The sequence below is a fragment of the Lasiosphaeria miniovina genome (genome assembly GCF_030549165.1).
Source record: "Lasiosphaeria miniovina strain SMH2392-1A chromosome Unknown B0T26scaffold_4, whole genome shotgun sequence".
NCBI lineage: Eukaryota > Fungi > Ascomycota > Sordariomycetes > Sordariales > Lasiosphaeriaceae > Lasiosphaeria > Lasiosphaeria miniovina.
The window spans coordinates 503,899-520,048 of NW_026848223.1; the positions used below are offsets into that span (position 1 = coordinate 503,899).

The following is a 16,150-nucleotide window of genomic DNA, read 5'->3' on the forward strand; positions in this document are numbered from 1 at the left end:
TTAGGGCCGACCTCCCTTGGGTCGTCTGTGCTTGGATCCCGGGAATCGAGATCTGTGAAGGGGCAGCAGCCGTGTTCCGAAGCTCCAGTTATGTAGTGTGGTCCCAGCTCAGGAGTCAGGGGAGCGGAGCAGACAGAGAGCAACAAAACGTCTGTGAGGACCCCTCGCAAAAGCTCAGAGCTAGTCGAGGCCCTTTTAGGGAGTAGGAAGATGCGATGGTCTTAGCTGAGAATCCTTGGCCTGCAGTGAAACAAGGAACCCGGCTGCCAGCCTGCACCATGGTGGCGTTGGTCTCAATCGAGAAGCAGGTGAGGAGTGTGGCATCCACATCCATGTCGTCCATGTCGTTAGGTGCTCTGTCGGCCTGTCTGGGCTTGGCCGGGTCCAAGATTCCACTGTGCGGTGCGTGAGACGCCCACCCGAGTACGCACAAGGTAAAAGTCAGTAATCATAGCGCGCCCCCGCGGTGCATGTACGCTAACCTTCTCGTGCACAACATCTTCTCCACCGTCAGAACCCCCTTACAACTCTGGGCTGGGCTGGGCTGTCTGTCTGTCCGTCCCGCAGTGCGATGCTGCAGAAAAAGTCGAGTTACCTTGGGGTGGGGAGTTGCAGAAGGCCACGCTCTTTGTCAGGTCTTTGTACCGTACCGTACCCTGTGTGTTGGACGCAGCCCGGTCTTGGAAACATTGCGCTCCCTCGCAAACGTGGCGAACTGGCCAATCGAAGGGTGCAATTGCCCTCCCCGCTAACTGCTCCTCCCCCTGATTGCAACTCTTGAGGCCTTGACCGGTTCCTGGTCTACGCCTCCCGCGTCCCGCGCCCCCCGTTGTAGATCCGGCCTGGACTCTCGGCCGGAGAATGGAAGAGGCAGCAGTCGAGAGGTCCCAGATTCCGAGGGAGGATTTAGGATTTTGGCCAGGATTTGGAGCTCCGGGCGAGTCGGGACTGTGCTCGGGAGATGCGGGACTTGCCCTGGGGGGCCTTTGGGGGCGGGGGGGAGGGGCGGCACTTGCGACCTTGGAGTTGGACCTAGCGGGCAAGGCAAGGCACGACACAGCACAGGGAAGAGCAGCGATAGGCGCGCAGTCAGGCAGGATATCCCGGTGTCTTGCAGCGAGCGAGCGAGCGCACCTGGCCAAGGACCCACGCCATGTACGGTACCTGGTCCTGCGGTAGGTAGCTGACCTATGGCGGCTCTCGGCCTCACCTCACTAACGAAGTGCCCTGCCTTGCCTGGGTGGGTTCGTCGCTTGTTGCTCGGGTGCAGAAGTGCGTGAGGTGAGGTACCATTTTGGCTTGCTCGGGGGCCATTGGGGGCCGACAATGGCGTGCGAAAAGCTGAGTAAGGTTCCGAGCGAGTTCGTCATTGCCATTGCGATTAGAGCCCAATCAGAAATGCCGCCTGGGACTGGAATGACGCGCGAGTGAGGGTGGTGTGGTCAGAGTCGCAGAGAGGCGCTCACGTTAAACCGGTGCCTGGTCAGCCCGCTCGTGAGGGACGCTCGCGCAAGAAAGGACGGCTTGGGGCTTGCTTGGGAGGGAAGCAGTGGCGCTCGAGGCGCACCCAGGTGGAAGTGCCTGAGATGGAAACGATCTGGTTCTGTGGGGCCACGACACAGCGCAGCGCATGGCATGGCCCATGACGGCCGCCGCCCACCTCACCTCATGGGAATGGATGGGCGGCAACCTACATGAAAACACGCCCGAGCTGCGCGGAAGAGCAGCGTCGCAGCCGTCCGCTCAGAGGAGAAAGCGCGGGGATAGGCAACAACCGAACGGGCGATGGTAGTTGCGTTGCGTTGCGGTGATTCCACGGACATGGAGTGTTGTAGCGTCTCTTGGCTCTCGTCGTGCTAACGTGGTGGAAGCGCAGACGGTGACTTCCCGGCGGGCTTTTGCGTTTGCTCGCTAGCTTGCTGCTAAGGCAGGCAGGTTGCCCTGCGCCTGCGTTTCCAGGTTGTTTCCCCTCTTATTACTTCCCTGTTGGGAAAGGGAAACTTGCGCGATTCCCATCACGGCAGGTGGGGTAGCCTACGCTACCCCCAAGATAAGGCGACAGGCGAGGTTGCGCGCGGGCGAAGACAGACAGGATCCATCATACTAGCGTAACACTTGCCGGTTGCGGGCGTCTAAATTTGGACTCTTGGACTCTTGGGAGCTGTGGCTCACCACGTGTTTGGCTAATTAGCCCTCATGTGCTTCCGTCCATCTTGCTGTTGACGGCTTGCGCGCACACAAGCGCACGAAGCACCACGCAGAACCACGCGCAACACAATGGAACCACCTCACAGCGGGACGGGTGAGGAGCGCAAGGATCGAGCCCACCTCCCGTGCAGGCGACGCCCGCTTCTTTCCATAGCCAGGGTATGCAATGTGATAGGTTGCAGCGATATTTGTCACTTTTGGGATGGTCGCACTGCGTCCCTATATTCTGTTGTTTGCTCGTCTTTGCAGACCTGTAGGCACCCACCCACTACCTTTCAGGCTTTGGCCGACCTGCGCTACGTACATTCCAGAGCTCGCTCCTCGGACTCAAGGCTCCTCACGGCTACCTGCAGCACAGCGCAAGCCCTTCTAGGTTCCTTCTGTCGCCTCTTCCTTTCGCTAGCTCAGGTGCATGCTCCGTACTTGCCTTAGTTCCAAGGAATTCTAGGCTGCCCACCTTCTTGCTCAGGCATTTGGAAGGGGTGTGCCTTCCGTTCGGCCGAGGCCGTTCGAGAAGACGAAAGGGAAGCCAGCTTGTGGCTGCCAAGCTGCATGCAGTAAACAAGGCCGCAGAAAAAAGCGAAATCGGGAGCCTAAGTTGAGCTCACTCATAGCCCAAAACGCCTTCGGCTTGCCGCAGCACGTGGCAACAATATCACTCATGCCGTAAGGAAGGTCGGGAAACGCAAGGCATTTGCTGGCCGCCCGTGGAGAGAAAGCCATCCCTTATTCTGGGCGTTTCCAGATTGCCTGGGGCTGCGGGGCAGAACCAGTCCAACGTCATCCAATGTCTCTCAGGGTGAGACCAGCCTTCGTGCTCGCTCGTAAAGAGGATCTGTGCTCAAAGTTCGAGGTGCATGGGCGGATCTGTGGCTTGGGTTAGCGTCGGCAAGTTCCTCCTTCTCCGATCCGGCTCCCACGTTCTCCGTCATTTTCTTCCGTGATCCGGATTCGTCTCTCCCCTTTCGCCGATCTCACCAATTAGCTTGGTTTCTCTCTCTTTTTTTAAGCGACAAAAAAGGGGTAGAAGAAAGCAGGATCTCCAGCTTGCGCCATGGGCTTTCGCACCGCTCCGGCGCATGCCGAAATTTGGTATGTGTCGACGAAGATGATAAAACTAAGCTACTTGTTACTAGCTTTCGTTTTCAGGCCGCCCGACCCGTCACGGGTGGTTTGTGGGGTTGAGGCTTGATTTCATAAGTTCTCTGCATCGATTTGTCGTTCCTGACGGCAATCACTGCAACAAGGGGCCCTGCCGGGTCGCTAGGGTATCAGATTGGATGGAGTCAGACCAAGGGTACGGATTCCTCGCTGTCGCTCGGTTTCGCCCGCCCGGGGGCCTCGGCGCTCACGCTGATATGATACGCTTCGGGTGCGGATTATTATTTATCACGAGGTGTATGACGTGAGACAAGGTGACGCATCCGCTCGACCGCTCTCCATGACTTCTTCCACTTGCCCTCTCACCTAATCACGACAGCTTTTGATCCAACATTCGCCAACATAACCTTTCCTGACTCTGTCTTCGAAGCATTCGGACAAATATGGCAAGAATTCCGCAATTATGCGCTAGCCATACTTGACCCGGGTTAATCAATTACTGACTGCTCTTTGGTGTTCTCACCTGGAACTTTGCCTTTCCTGGTTCCGTTCAATGCTCCCCACCCTCCCAAGCCCCAGGCACATGCGCGGTGACCCCAGGCTATCACATACATTGCGGCTCGACTCGCGCTCGAGGCAAGATGTCAGAACTGATATGCCCCAACTCACCTTCCCCGCATCGAACCAAGAGGGATCGGGGAAAGACGACGGCTGCGGTTTTCCTTCTGCAGGATTCTGTTCCTAGGTCCCCGGGGCATGGCATGTAGAGGCGGGATCGGCTGCTCTGGTTTCCGCGCCTTACGGAGTATCTAATAATAATTCTTATCATCACATCCGTGACCAGCGTGCGCCGTGACTTTCCCGAGCACACCGTGGACATCGAGGTGCTGAATAACGTCGGGACGGGGAACTTGAATCCTGGTGTTTCGGACCCCAGATCAGGACTTGTAGCCCACCTTTAGCCAGATGGCCAAAGGACGGCGGGCAAGCATTCAATTGGCAAAGTCGGAGTAGAAAATGAAGTGCAGCCTGGTATGCTTGGCAAGTGCTTAATCATCCCTTAATCGATGGTTCATTCATACCTTCCAAGTTAATCCGCCTTAATCTACTCCGTAGGTAATCCTGGGTAATAATCAACTTTCAAAACCCTCAAGTTGGAACCAACGTCCCGGGATAAGTCCGTACCTTAAGTTGATATTTGATGGCCGAGCATAAAACGCCACCAACCAACACGAGGGTGCGTCACAACGTCGCACTTCGGCCCCATGGGTCCAAGTCTCTCGATGCAGGTTGGCCGTTGCGAATGGTCCACGGTGGGCAAATGGTCCAATCATGTGCGCGCTCGTCTTCACGGGCCCTACGGGACCTGACGGGATCGGGCTTGGCACCACAAGGTTTAGGACAAGGAACGGGCAACGATTGTCGGCCGAACGAGTCCATCAATCCGGTCGGCACTTATGGAGCACCATCCGTGCGCTTTCCACGCTCCCGTCTGCAGGTTGGCTCTCTCCGTCCGTTCTTCCATTTCCCACTCTGCACTAATTATGCGGGAACAAGAGTTGGGGCTGGGACTCCTACTGCGACTGCAACCGCGACCGCGACTGCCAGTGCGACTGCGACTGCGACTGCACCGCGACCGCTACTGTATGCGACTGGGAGGCAATTACCAGAATTGGCACTGGGCGACGTGACGCTACGCAGTGCATCAATGCACGCACAATCACATATCAACGTCGTTTCCAGCAAGTTCTCGCCGCCCGGAACCAGATGCCGTCGGCCGAGAGAGAGAGGCAGCTCTTATCTCGCTGGTGTCGTTGCTTGCAATTTCGCCATAACCGTGCCGCAGAAACCATCGACCAAACCTTGGACAGAGAAAGCTTCGCGCCTCCCCCTCGCGCGACATCTTATCGCGCGTTCAGCGAGTGAGGGGCAAATGGATTATGGATTGGGGTGGGATACCCCATAAGCCCTTGCCTCGGCCCTCGCAGCCTATCACCACCACGCAGTCGCGTTGCCATTCCGTCGCAGGCTCGCAGCGTCGCTACCCCCAAGCGCCTTTGCCGCCTGTGCCCGCAACCAAGATAGGAAGGCGAAACCGCACCCCACTCCACTCCACACCAAAACATGAGGTAAGGCGCCCTACTCCGTACCTTGCCTTTTTTTCCGTCCGTACCGTATCACCATCCCCCCATTCCCCATCCCACTCCAAGTGGCCAAACCGACCCGCAGCTCGTGCGTGCCCATGGCTTCCCCTCCCGACCTCGACCCCGACACAACCCGCCTGGATCGTAAGGCGTATCTGGTCGCATTTCTCCCGTCCCCCATGTTCCCTGCGCACTGGGCACTATGGATCCCCAGCGCCACAGACCAGCAAGCTGGCACCCTTATCAACGTCCGTGGGGATCCTCGGAACGGCTTTGCGCACGAATTCGAGAGGGGCTTTCGTCCCCGGAGTTGCGAAAGCCGGCCTCTGCTGCTGGAGCTAGGCACCATCACCGACCATGGCGCCGTAGTCCCCGACGGGCCAACAGTCCCCAGCATCGATATCGCCGCGTCAAATGACGTGGAGCATCTGGCCCTCTCCATTCCTCCCCCGTCCCCAAGCTTGACGCCGGCCGGATCAAACCCGGTAGGGGCTCCCCGTGGAATCATCCAGCAGTATCAGCCGTGGTATGCATATCGAATGATTAACTGCAGCTGACGGATTGCTGGCGTGTGTGTGCGTGTGCAAGAGGCGAGCTCGGGTTGCCATACGAAACTGCCAGACATGGCTCCACCAGCTCGTCGACGGCATGATTGAGCATGCTTTCATTGATTCGGCTGCCAAGGAGATACTCAATTCTGCTCCCCAGCACTGACGCGCGGGTATACCCGTCCCGGCAGTCCGCCGTCCCCCCTTTGCGCGTCGTCATAGGTAGGGACGAGTGGTGGTTGTGGCGCCATGATGTGCCCCTCCTCGTCTGCACACCACTTGGACGCCAATCGCTTAATTAAGCTGCAGCGTGTGCGTGTGTGTGATTGTGCCTGGTTCATCTATCTAAACACGGCGGATCACACAGACCTCTCCGGGATCTTACTATTTGTCTGCAATACGCAGTTTGCGCATAATTATGCGGGGTCACGCATCACAAGTACTAATAGAGGCACCTCTGGGTCAAGGACTATTTGGAACGACGCAGTAGGGAGCGGGATAATTACAATTTCACACGTTCGACAGGCTATCTAAGGTTGCTCTCTCACTCCATCTCGTAGCTGGCCAAATTCCACCCCCGCATCCCCATTCCCAAAGCAGCACATGCCGTGAATCCGTTCAAATATCCTTTCAACATTCCTTACATCTGCTTCGCTTAAAGCGAAGCGCGTTTCCAAATATATACGCTCCATTCGTCTCACACCCGTGACTGCCAACTGGCAATGAACTCCAATGAAATTTCCCGAGTCTATGCACCACTACCCTCACAGCTCTTCTTGTGTGTACATTGCCGGTTACAGAATGTGTTTGTCAAATATGCTGCCTCTACAGTTCAATCCTTGAATGCGTGTTAGCAGAAATTTCTGAGATGCGAACAGCCTGACTGCCTCGCGGCTCGCTTTAAAGGTTTGCTCCGAGAGAGGTATCAGCTGAATCAGTCTCCGGCAGAGAATATCAGAGACCATCTCCATCTGCGAATGGCCCAGTATCGCTGTTCTGAACCAATTCCATTTACCAGATTCCTCCCGCGGGTGATTACTAGCCATATCGAGCATCAGTCAAACAATAATTGAGGAATTAGGCAGTAAACACACCTTAAAGGTAATGCACTAATGAAGCAGAAGACCTAGCTGAGTATTGACTCCCGCAATAGGCTCATCCTAGATGTGGACCTACTAACTCGGGGCCATTTCAAAGCTAACTGCGTTGATTTCTTTGTTATTTACAGGCATTTACGGGGAATTGATTGTCTGTAGTTTAAGACGAGCAAACACAACCTAAGCAAATCCCCCAATCCCCAATATCATAAAATAGAACGAATTAAGCTGATGTCTCCGCCGTTTACTGGTGTCCGGTTACGGAGTACGGGCTTGCCGCTGTGTGTCTCTTCGCTGTGGATATTAACATTGGGTTGGATTCCTGATGGGGCTTCTTCAACCATGCCCACACCTTGCACTCAGACTCACACCCATGCTCATACTCACGTTGCCACTTACACTCACTCACGCCCGCACTCACACTCACACCCTTAGTCATACCCGCACTAAAGCTCATATGCATGAGCTCTCGCTCAAAGAATATGATGCGGAGCTTGCATGCATGATGAGTGAGGCTTACTCCATGTTAACGCGCAAAAAAACATGATGACCTGGCTACGACAGGTGGAATTCGACTCTATTGCGAAATTTCAGGTGGCAAGCCCCTGAAGCCGACGCATTCAGGGGCTGGCATGTGAACCAGATGTCACGGCTCATCTAGCTAATTATATGGCACCAAACACGCGGTCAGGAACATACGGCTAGGCGGAAATGGGGAAGAGAAGAAAAAATATAGACCAAGACCAAACCCGCCGGCGCCGGCGCTAAGAGTTTAACTTTTGACTGGATGGGTGAACGAACTGGCTCAGGTGCGGTGCGGTGCGGTGCAGTGCAGTTGAGAGAGAGAGAAATTGGGAGGCAGTTAATTGCCTCGCTGCTTACACACAGTCTTCTCGAAAGCTCACAGCCTCGGCAGCAGCGATCCGAATAGCTTGATGCCTGAGCCTTGCATAATGCGGTCTAGAAAAGAAAAAAAAAGCATAAATGTGCCAATGCAGCTGCGCCGGGGGGGGGGGGGGGGCTGTGGACAAAATGTCCCGAGGAAGGGGTGCGTGTGTAACGCGAGGCGAGAGCTGGGGGGCTGCTGGTGGTTTTGCTGCACTGGAAAGGCGGCTGAGGCCAGCCGAAGCTGCCTTCGCTGGGCTGCAGATTGGGCGTGGGCGGGTTTGTTTCAAGTTTCGGCAGCAGGCCATCTGCCACCAACGATTCGCTGCCGTCAAGCCGCTGTGCATGTAGGTAATACGGGCAGAGCGGGCGGGCTTGGCGGTGTGGACGAGCCGCCCCCTGAGTCCCTGAGTCCCTGAGTCGCTCACTCAGCAGCCACCTCCAGCCCAGGATACGAGGACCACCTACGACGGCCGGGCTGTAGGTGAGCTATTTCGGGGCCCGGGACAGCCCGAACCGAATCGAGTCGAGTCGAGTTGAGTCGATTCCAGTGGGCGGAAATATGCCGCACGAAAAATGAAAAATGAAACATCATGATGACTAGGAAGCTAAAACCTGACGGAGCTTGGACTCTTAAAGAATTTGACGCAGCTGAGAGAGATCTTCAAGTGTCCAAAGCTGCTGCCTAGGACTCTGCAGATCTAGTCCGCCTATCTCGTAAACTCTAATTGCAGTGTTTGGCTAGGTAATAATTGGCCACGTAAGACAACGACGAAGCTTTGTGCAATTAATTGTTATATCTTCATTCCTGCGCTAGGTAATTCCAACATGGAGTACCCGGATCGCGGAATTCTAGACTCGGCCCCTCGGGCTTGGTCACCTGATCATTCGTTCCAGGATTGCATTGCACATCCACGCACGGCCGGTACGCGGAGACCAAGCCGACGACCGTGTGGCCGCCGCGGTGACGGCCATGGCCGCGGCCAGCCCACAGCCATCTCGTTGGAGCTTGTCAGCGACATCCGCTGCATGGCTATAACGTGTCCAACCTATCCTGTTCGCCGGCGCAGCGGTAACCAGAGAGACGAGGATCCGCGGAATCCAAGCAGTGGCTATGCTTCCGTCTGCTGCGTCGACATGATGCTGGATAATATTAGAAGCCTGGAAAGTGACAAGGTCAGAATGCGATATCCGTCATGGGCATTAATGGGCCACGGCGGCCCGACCTTGACTGCAACTTTAGCTAGGAAGCTCCAGCTTGGGCATTGAAACCGACAGCAGAGGGCGTCGCGAATTAATTATTCGTGCTGAAATTGCATCGGAGCTGCAGCCAGCGAAACCATGTCCGACCCGGACGACAAGAACTCCTGGCACTCCTGTCCCGGGGGCGGCAGCTTCTACGTCTGCGGGGGAGCCGCCACCGGGTTCGTTGGCTGCTGCACCACGGACCCGTGTGTGGCGGCCAGCGGCGGCAAGTGCCTGCAGACTCAGAGCAACCTCCGTCCGGCCAAGCCGAGCATTGACCGGGCGCTTCGGGATTCTTCTCTTTCCCCCAGAGCCGTCACCATCACGGCAACGATAGCACCCGCGGCAGCCGCTGGGGCCGCTGGCTCGACGACAACAACACTAAGTAGCACCACCGACAGCAACAGCAATGGCAACAGCAGCGACGGCGGCAACAACATAATCGGGCTCTCTCGCTCCGCCGCGGCGGGTGTCGTTGGCGGGGCGGCCGCGCTGCTGGTTGTGTTTATTGCTGCCGTCATGTTCCGGTGCGGGTGGCGGGCGCGCAGGAGACAGCAGTACCGAGAGCAGGGCACGGCGGTGAACCCGCTGCTAGTCTTTGGCAAGGACCCCGTGCTGCCGAGCATGGAAGAGGGCAGCGCCAGGTTCAGCACGTATCCGGGTCAGCCACTGCCCTGCCCCTATCAACTTTCAAAGCATCCCGCTCGCTGACAAACAAGACACAACAGAGTCCCCGTACCTCAGCAGCGTGTCCACCTTTGGCGGCAGCCACGGCTCGGCCTCGAGCCCTCTGCTTCCCTTGCACTCATACGAAAGACCACCAGGGACGCCACCGCCAGCGGCGGCAGCAGCAGCAACGGCACTCACGCCCCCGAGAAGCAGCGGCAGCGGCGGACGCAGCAACAACGCCGGCTACTACCCGTACCAGCCGCCGCCGTACCGGCACACCAGCAGCAGCCGCACGCCGTCGCCGCCGTCGCCGTACCATCTCGCGGCCACGCTGGACGGGGTTCCGGATTTCGACGTGTTCGTCTCCTCCGCGGCAGCAGCTCCACCTCCACCGGCGGTGCAGGAGCCTCCCATGCACCATCAAGCAGCAGCCGCCCCCGCTGCGAAAGGCAGCAGTAAGCCGAACAGCCCCAAGAAAAAACCGTTCCCGTTCAACCCGCGCGTGCTGGCTGTACTGGCACGAAGCGCTGCCACCGCTGCCGCCGTCTCCGTCTCCGACTCCGACTCTATCTCCGTCCAGGTCTGCGTCTCTCCCCGGCTCGCCACTCCCGGCACGGCAACCCGTGGGCGATCAGCCTCGGCATGTGGGACAAGAACAAGGACAAGGACAAGGACAAGATCAGGGACAAGAACAGGGACAAGGACAAGGACAAGGACAGAAACAGGGACAGAAACAGGGACAGGAGCAGAACCAGGAATGGGGCCAGAAACAAGAACACCAACCCTTGGCTGAAGAGCAGAAACGGCGACGGCGGAGGCGGGAGCAAGCCACCGCAAGCGAAGGCATTGGTCTCGGTCTCGGTCTCGGCAGTCATGAGGGTGGGTCCCCCGGCTGCGATAGGCGGCTGCCGCGGAGCAGCCGCTGTCGGTAGCACGGTATGTGTGCGTATGAGAGAGAAAAGATGGCGAGCGCGGGTGGCGTTTACGATTTTATTCCATCTCCTTTTTTTCCGGGGGGGGAGTTTCAAATTTTTTTTTTCATTTTCATTTTCATTTTCATTTCCATTTGCATTTCCATTTTCATCTTCTCTCTATTCTCGTTTCCTTTTCTGCCTCCAGGCACAAGTCGCTCGAGGAGATTTTCACCATCATGACAGGGTCTGGGTGCATTGGCTTTCTCTTTCTCTCTTCTGATAATTTACCTACACATGTCTGTTTCGTGAAACATATCCCTAGGTAAACTAGACTGTAGATAAAAAGAGAAGATAAACGAAAACAAATTCTGCCTTCCTCTCCCCTGGATCACTTCCCCATAGGAATCGCCTTGAAGCTCTTGGTAGTGTCGGCAATGGCCTGCTCGACAGGCAAGCGCTCCATGGAGCTGGCGCCGTAGAAGCCGTGCACGCCGCGCGTGTTGGCCAGCACATATCTAGCGTCGTCCGGGGTGGCGATGGGCCCGCCGTGGCACAGCACGATGATATCATCGCGCACAGCCGCAGCCGCATGAGCGATCATCTGCACAAGATCAACACACTCGTCGAGCGTCTTTCCCGACGCCGCGCCGATGGAGCCGCTCGTAGTCAGACCCATATGCGCAACCACAACGTCGGCACCGGCAGCAACCATCTTGGCGGCGTCAGCCGCGCTGAAGACGTACGGCGTCGTCAGCAGACCCAGGCCGTGCGCGGCGCGCACCATGGCCACCTCGGCGTCGTACGACATGCCCGTCTCCTCGAGGTGGGCGCGGAACTGGCCGTCGATGAGCCCGACGGTTGGGAAGTTCTGCACGCCCGCGAAGCCCAGCGCCTGCAGCTGCTGCAGGAACTGGCCCATGTCGCGGAACGGGTCCGTCGCGCACACGCCGGCGAGCACCGGCGTGTGCTGGACCACGGGCAGCACTTCTTTGGCCTGCGGCGGGGTTAGGTTTCCGGGGCGGGTTAGATGTAGGACTAGGGGGAGGGTACCATGTCCAAGACGACGTCGTTGGCGTTCCCGTACGGCATGAGCCCGGCCAGCGAGCCGCGGCCGGCCATGCGGAAGCGGCCGCTGTTGTAGATGATGATCAGGTCGCCGCCGCCGGCCTCGACGGATTTGGCCGACAGGCCGATGCCGGCGCCAGCGCCGACGATGGGGACTGCGTTGGCGATCTGGCGCCGGAGGTCCTGGAGGATCTCGCTCCGGCTCTTGGGGGGTGTCATCTGCTCGTCTGTGGTGGCCCTGGGTTCAAACGAATCTCGGGGCAGCTAGCGTGCGGTTCCAGGTGGGAAGTGTGCTGTGGCGGTTGCGGTTTGCAGGAGAGGATGGGGAGTTAGCTGCTTGCCTCATGCATGCAAAGTTACGTCACGTGTGTCTTATAGGGGTAGGTCCGCTGTTAGTACTGCTATTCCGTCATTACGGCGAGCGGAGATGCTGCAAGGGGTAGGCCGATGGGCCGATGCCCCAGGGGCGGTATGGAGCGTCTCGGACCACCCAAACCATATCGGACCAGACTACTAGGCATTCAGCACTAACACCACAACGCAAACATGGCCATGGCCACCGTGGTCTTGCTCGGCACGTTCGACACCAAACTCGATGAGCTGCTGTTCCTGCGCGAGCAGATCCTCGCGACGCCTGGCGTCTCAGTCACCGTGATCGACGCCGGCCGACACAATGTTCAGCACGACGCCATCACGATCAGCCAAGCCGACCTCGTAGCACAGCACGGGGACGGCGGGCACACGCAACCAACAGACCTTGCGCGCGGGCAACTGATCGCGTTCATGGCGGGGTGCGCGACGCGGGCCGTCGCAGCGCTGCACGGCGCCGGGGCGGTGCACGGCATGGTGTCGGCGGGCGGGTCGGGGGCGACGGCGCTGGCGACGCCCGCGATGCGCGCCGCGCTGCCCATCGGCTGCCCCAAGCTGATGGTGTCGACGGTCGCGAGCGGCGACACGGCGCCCTACGTCGGCGAGACGGACCTGACCATGATGTACTCGGTCGTCGACGTCGCCGGGCTCAACGGCGTGCTGCGCGACATCCTCAGCAACGCCGCTGCTGCTATTGCTGCTACTGCGCTGGGATACGCTGCGCGTTGCCGGCAGAAAGCCCAAGCGGCTGCTGCTGCTGCTGCGGCGGCGGCGGCGGCGGCGACGGGGCAGAAAAGAAAGCAGCAGCGGGTGGGCATCACCATGTTCGGCGTGACGACGCCGGGCGCCGACGCGATCCGGCGGCATTTGACGGCGCGCTACGGGGTCGAGACGCTAGTGTTCCACGCGACGGGGGCAGGGGGGCGGGCGATGGAGCGGCTGGTGCGGGAGGGGGCGCTGGACGCGGTGGCGGACCTGACGACGACGGAGCTGTGTGACCACGTGGCGGGCGGAGTGATGAGCGCGGGGCCGGACCGGCTGTCGGCAGCGGCTGAGGCGGGGATCCCGTGCCTGGTGTCGCTCGGCGCGACCGACATGGCCAACTTCGGGCCGCGCGCGACGGTGCCCGAGCGGTACGGCGGGCGGCGGCTGCACGAGCACAACGCGGCCGTGACGCTGATGCGCACGTCGCGCGACGAGGCGAGGCGCGTCGGCGACATGGTGTGCGAGAAGCTGCGGCGCGCCAGGGACCCGCGCATGGTGCAGGTCTGGATCCCGCGGGGCGGCGTCAGCATGATCTCGACCCCGGGCGGCCCGTTCGAGGACAAGGAGGCCGACGCGGCGCTGTTCGAGGCCGTCGGGCAGGGGCTCGCGGGCAGCGGCGTCGAGGTTGTGCAGGACCAAAGGGACGTCAACGACGCCGGCTTTGCGCTAGACATGGCTGAGGCGCTGGCAAAGCTGATGGGCCTGCACACGGAAGACGTGAAGTAGCCTGCCTCAAAAATAGGGATGGGGAGGAGGGTATTCGCAGGCGACAAAGACAGCCCCGCCGAGGAGATTTTGCCAATACAAGGTAGGCACGAAGATATTTAGTAGGGAGCCTAGCTCCTTTGCCTGTTAGTTTACTAGCTAAGTTGCCGTCTATTAGATCCATCCTTGGCCAGGGCGGCGTGGAACTTGCGCGGGTCGCTGTGGACGGCCTTGCCGCGCTCCTGCCAGTACGTGCTGGGGCTGCGGGAGCACAGGGCGGCCACGGCCCTGCGCACAGTGAGCTGCTCGTCGCTGAAGCCTGTCATGGCCACGAGACACCGCGGCGCCGATGACGCGAAGCCATGGCCGCCGCCGTGCTTGTTCATGTTGGCCGCCCTGCTGAGCCGGTGCCCTGCCGGTCTCACTTTTGCCAAGTTGGGCAGCAGCGAGCGTGGGACGAGTCTGGCCATTTTCAATGGCATCATGGTGACGAAAACAAACCGAGGGCTGGTGCTGTGCAAGGCCTAGAACGCGAAACACGTCTGCCCTAAAAAAAAAATTTAAAAAAAGTTTGAAGGCAATTTAGTGCGGTTACAGAAATCCAACTAGCTTGAACGGACTTCCCCCACTTGTTTAGCGCATTTTAGGGCCTGAGTGCGGGGTCACGCTCGGTACACTACCCGGGCTCCCCCTCAATGCCTGCACCCATCCGGGTCCCCAAATGACGACGAGACGAACTACTACTTTTGGCCAACTGACAGAAGTCGATATCCATCCGATTTTGATCGAGCACATGTACATGTACAGAGAGCGACTACAAGAAATCGGATGCAGACAAATAAGCTTGCACCGCCTTTTCCACCACCTCCCACCAAACATGGCCCTGACGCCGGCAACACGGCCTCTGGTTCTGGCCTGCCGGCTGAGCCTGGCAGCACAAGCACTGACACAACAGCGACGGCGACGGCGATGGCTAGGCACATCCGCAATTATAAATTCCAGCGCCAGCGCCAGTGCCAGCGCCAGTCCCAGCGCCAGCGCCAGTCCCAGCGCCAGCGAGGCAGCCGAGCAGATGCTGCGCAGCTCGGGCGGCGGCAAGACACTAACACGCCGGCAGGTGCTGGACGGCAACCAGCTGGAGAAGCTGTGCGTGACGCTGGGGCGGCCCCCCCCTCCCGGTCTCAACCCGCAGCTGCCGCCGGGATACCACCTCGTGTACTTCACGCCGTCGGAGCCCGAGGCCGCGCTGGGCCGTGACGGGTCCGACCGCGCCTTCAACGCGCCCGCGCCCTTCACGCGGCGCATGTGGGCCGGCGGCCGCATGCGGTGGCCGTCGCTTGACGGGCGTCTGCGCGTGGGTGATCTGGTCGAGGAGCGCACACGGCTGCTGGGCGCGACGGCCAAGCGGAGCCGCCGCGCCGACGGCAGCGACATGGTGCTGGTCGACGTGGAGAAGGAGTTTTGGACTGAGCGGGGGCTGGCTGTGGTTGACCAGAGGTTTGTTGACCCCTTTTATTGGCCAAAGCCAACGTCAACACAAATGATGTTGACAAGCCCCCAGGTCCTGGATATTCCGCAGGGAGATCCCACCAGAACCCACATCTCCATCTTCACCACCACCACCACCACCACCCAGACCCCTCCCTTCACACACACACATATCACCACTCCTAACCACCAAATCCTCATCACACGACGTAGCCGCTGCCCCTGATAACACCACCACCACCACCACCACCACCACCACCACCGCCACCACCAACGCCAACAAATTCCCATCCCGGCACCTAGTCTGGTCCGACACAGGCCTATTCCGCTTCTCAGCACTAACTTTCAACGCGCACAAGATCCACCACAGCGGCTCGTGGGCGCGCGACGTCGAGGGACACGCGGGAAAGGGCGTCGTAGTGCACGGGCCGCTGAACCTAGTGTGCATGATGGACTACTGGAGGGACATCCACAGCCACGGGAACGACGGGATGATGTGTGCGAGCGAGGTCAGCTACCGGGCGGTGGCGCCGCTGTACGCGGGCGAGGCGTACCGGATCGTTACTGCGTCCGTGCAGGACGTAGCCGACGGCACGGGGGAGCGGGTGCAGCAGCGGGCGTACGAGCTGCGAGTTGAGAGGGACGGGGTGGTGTGCATGACGGGCCGGGTGCTTGCGCGCCCTGCAAGCGCGTGTTGATGGTGCAGGTAGGTCTATCTACTCGGTGCGGCACTACTGGAGCATGCCACTGCGCATGGCACAAGGAAGTAATTACTTTTTAATTTTTAATTTTTAGTTGGCCCTTGAAGCTAGATGCAGGGCGTGTTGTTGTTGACAAGCCAAATAAAGATACACTTTTCCCTGCCCGCTCACGCATTTTTTGCCGCTCTTTTTTCCACGGGCCAGACCCTGTCATGTTATGAATACGCCCAGTCCGGATGTTCCAAC

General features: G+C 59.1%; 6 protein-coding genes across 6 annotated transcripts; 4 read left to right on the forward strand and 2 right to left on the reverse strand.

The window, feature by feature from the left end:
- Positions 1-5,551: 5,551 nt before the first annotated feature.
- Positions 5,552-6,167, forward strand: B0T26DRAFT_646469 (uncharacterized protein; the record flags this gene model as incomplete). Its single annotated transcript, XM_060437817.1, has 2 exons — positions 5,552-5,938; positions 6,042-6,167. 2 exons carry the CDS (start codon positions 5,552-5,554, stop codon positions 6,165-6,167), a joined length of 513 nt encoding a protein of 170 aa, XP_060295675.1.
- Positions 6,168-9,324: 3,157 nt separating this feature from the next.
- Positions 9,325-11,142, forward strand: B0T26DRAFT_751028 (uncharacterized protein; the record flags this gene model as incomplete). The annotated part of the gene is made up of 4 exons (XM_060445317.1): positions 9,325-9,889; positions 9,957-10,352; positions 10,478-10,833; positions 11,134-11,142. The coding sequence occupies 4 exons, from the start codon at positions 9,325-9,327 to the stop codon at positions 11,140-11,142; spliced, it is 1,326 nt and encodes a 441-aa protein (XP_060295676.1).
- Positions 11,143-11,199: 57 nt separating this feature from the next.
- Positions 11,200-12,095, reverse strand: B0T26DRAFT_675294 (TIM-barrel-protein domain-containing protein; the record flags this gene model as incomplete). Its single annotated transcript, XM_060439811.1, has 2 exons — positions 11,200-11,805; positions 11,862-12,095. The coding sequence occupies 2 exons, from the start codon at positions 12,093-12,095 to the stop codon at positions 11,200-11,202; spliced, it is 840 nt and encodes a 279-aa protein (XP_060295677.1).
- Positions 12,096-12,258: 163 nt separating this feature from the next.
- On the forward strand, positions 12,259-13,736 carry B0T26DRAFT_774423 (uncharacterized protein; the record flags this gene model as incomplete). The annotated part of the gene is made up of 1 exon (XM_060446584.1): positions 12,259-13,736. The coding sequence occupies exon 1, from the start codon at positions 12,423-12,425 to the stop codon at positions 13,734-13,736; it is 1,314 nt and encodes a 437-aa protein (XP_060295678.1). The 5' UTR covers positions 12,259-12,422.
- A 134-nt stretch (positions 13,737-13,870) lies between these two features.
- Positions 13,871-14,185, reverse strand: B0T26DRAFT_751031 (uncharacterized protein; the record flags this gene model as incomplete). The annotated part of the gene is made up of 1 exon (XM_060445318.1): positions 13,871-14,185. One exon carries the CDS (start codon positions 14,183-14,185, stop codon positions 13,871-13,873), a length of 315 nt encoding a protein of 104 aa, XP_060295679.1.
- A 529-nt stretch (positions 14,186-14,714) lies between these two features.
- Positions 14,715-15,967, forward strand: B0T26DRAFT_828372 (uncharacterized protein). Its single transcript, XM_060447444.1, has 3 exons — positions 14,715-15,212; positions 15,277-15,784; positions 15,818-15,967. Exons 1-3 carry the CDS (start codon positions 14,788-14,790, stop codon positions 15,899-15,901), a joined length of 1,017 nt encoding a protein of 338 aa, XP_060295680.1. The 5' UTR covers positions 14,715-14,787; the 3' UTR covers positions 15,902-15,967.
- Positions 15,968-16,150: the final 183 nt, after the last annotated feature.

Excerpts from the sequence above, each read along its gene's own strand:
- B0T26DRAFT_828372 (XM_060447444.1), top strand. The coding sequence starts at position 14,788 with ATGCTGCGCAGCTCGGGCGGCGGCAAGACACTAACACGCCGGCAGGTG. Across the intron at positions 15,213-15,276 it reads CTGGCTGTGGTTGACCAGAG|GTCCTGGATATTCCGCAGGG; the intron begins GTTTGTTGACCC and ends ACAAGCCCCCAG. Across the intron at positions 15,785-15,817 it reads TTACTGCGTCCGTGCAGGAC|CGGGCGTACGAGCTGCGAGT; the intron begins GTAGCCGACGGC and ends CGGGTGCAGCAG.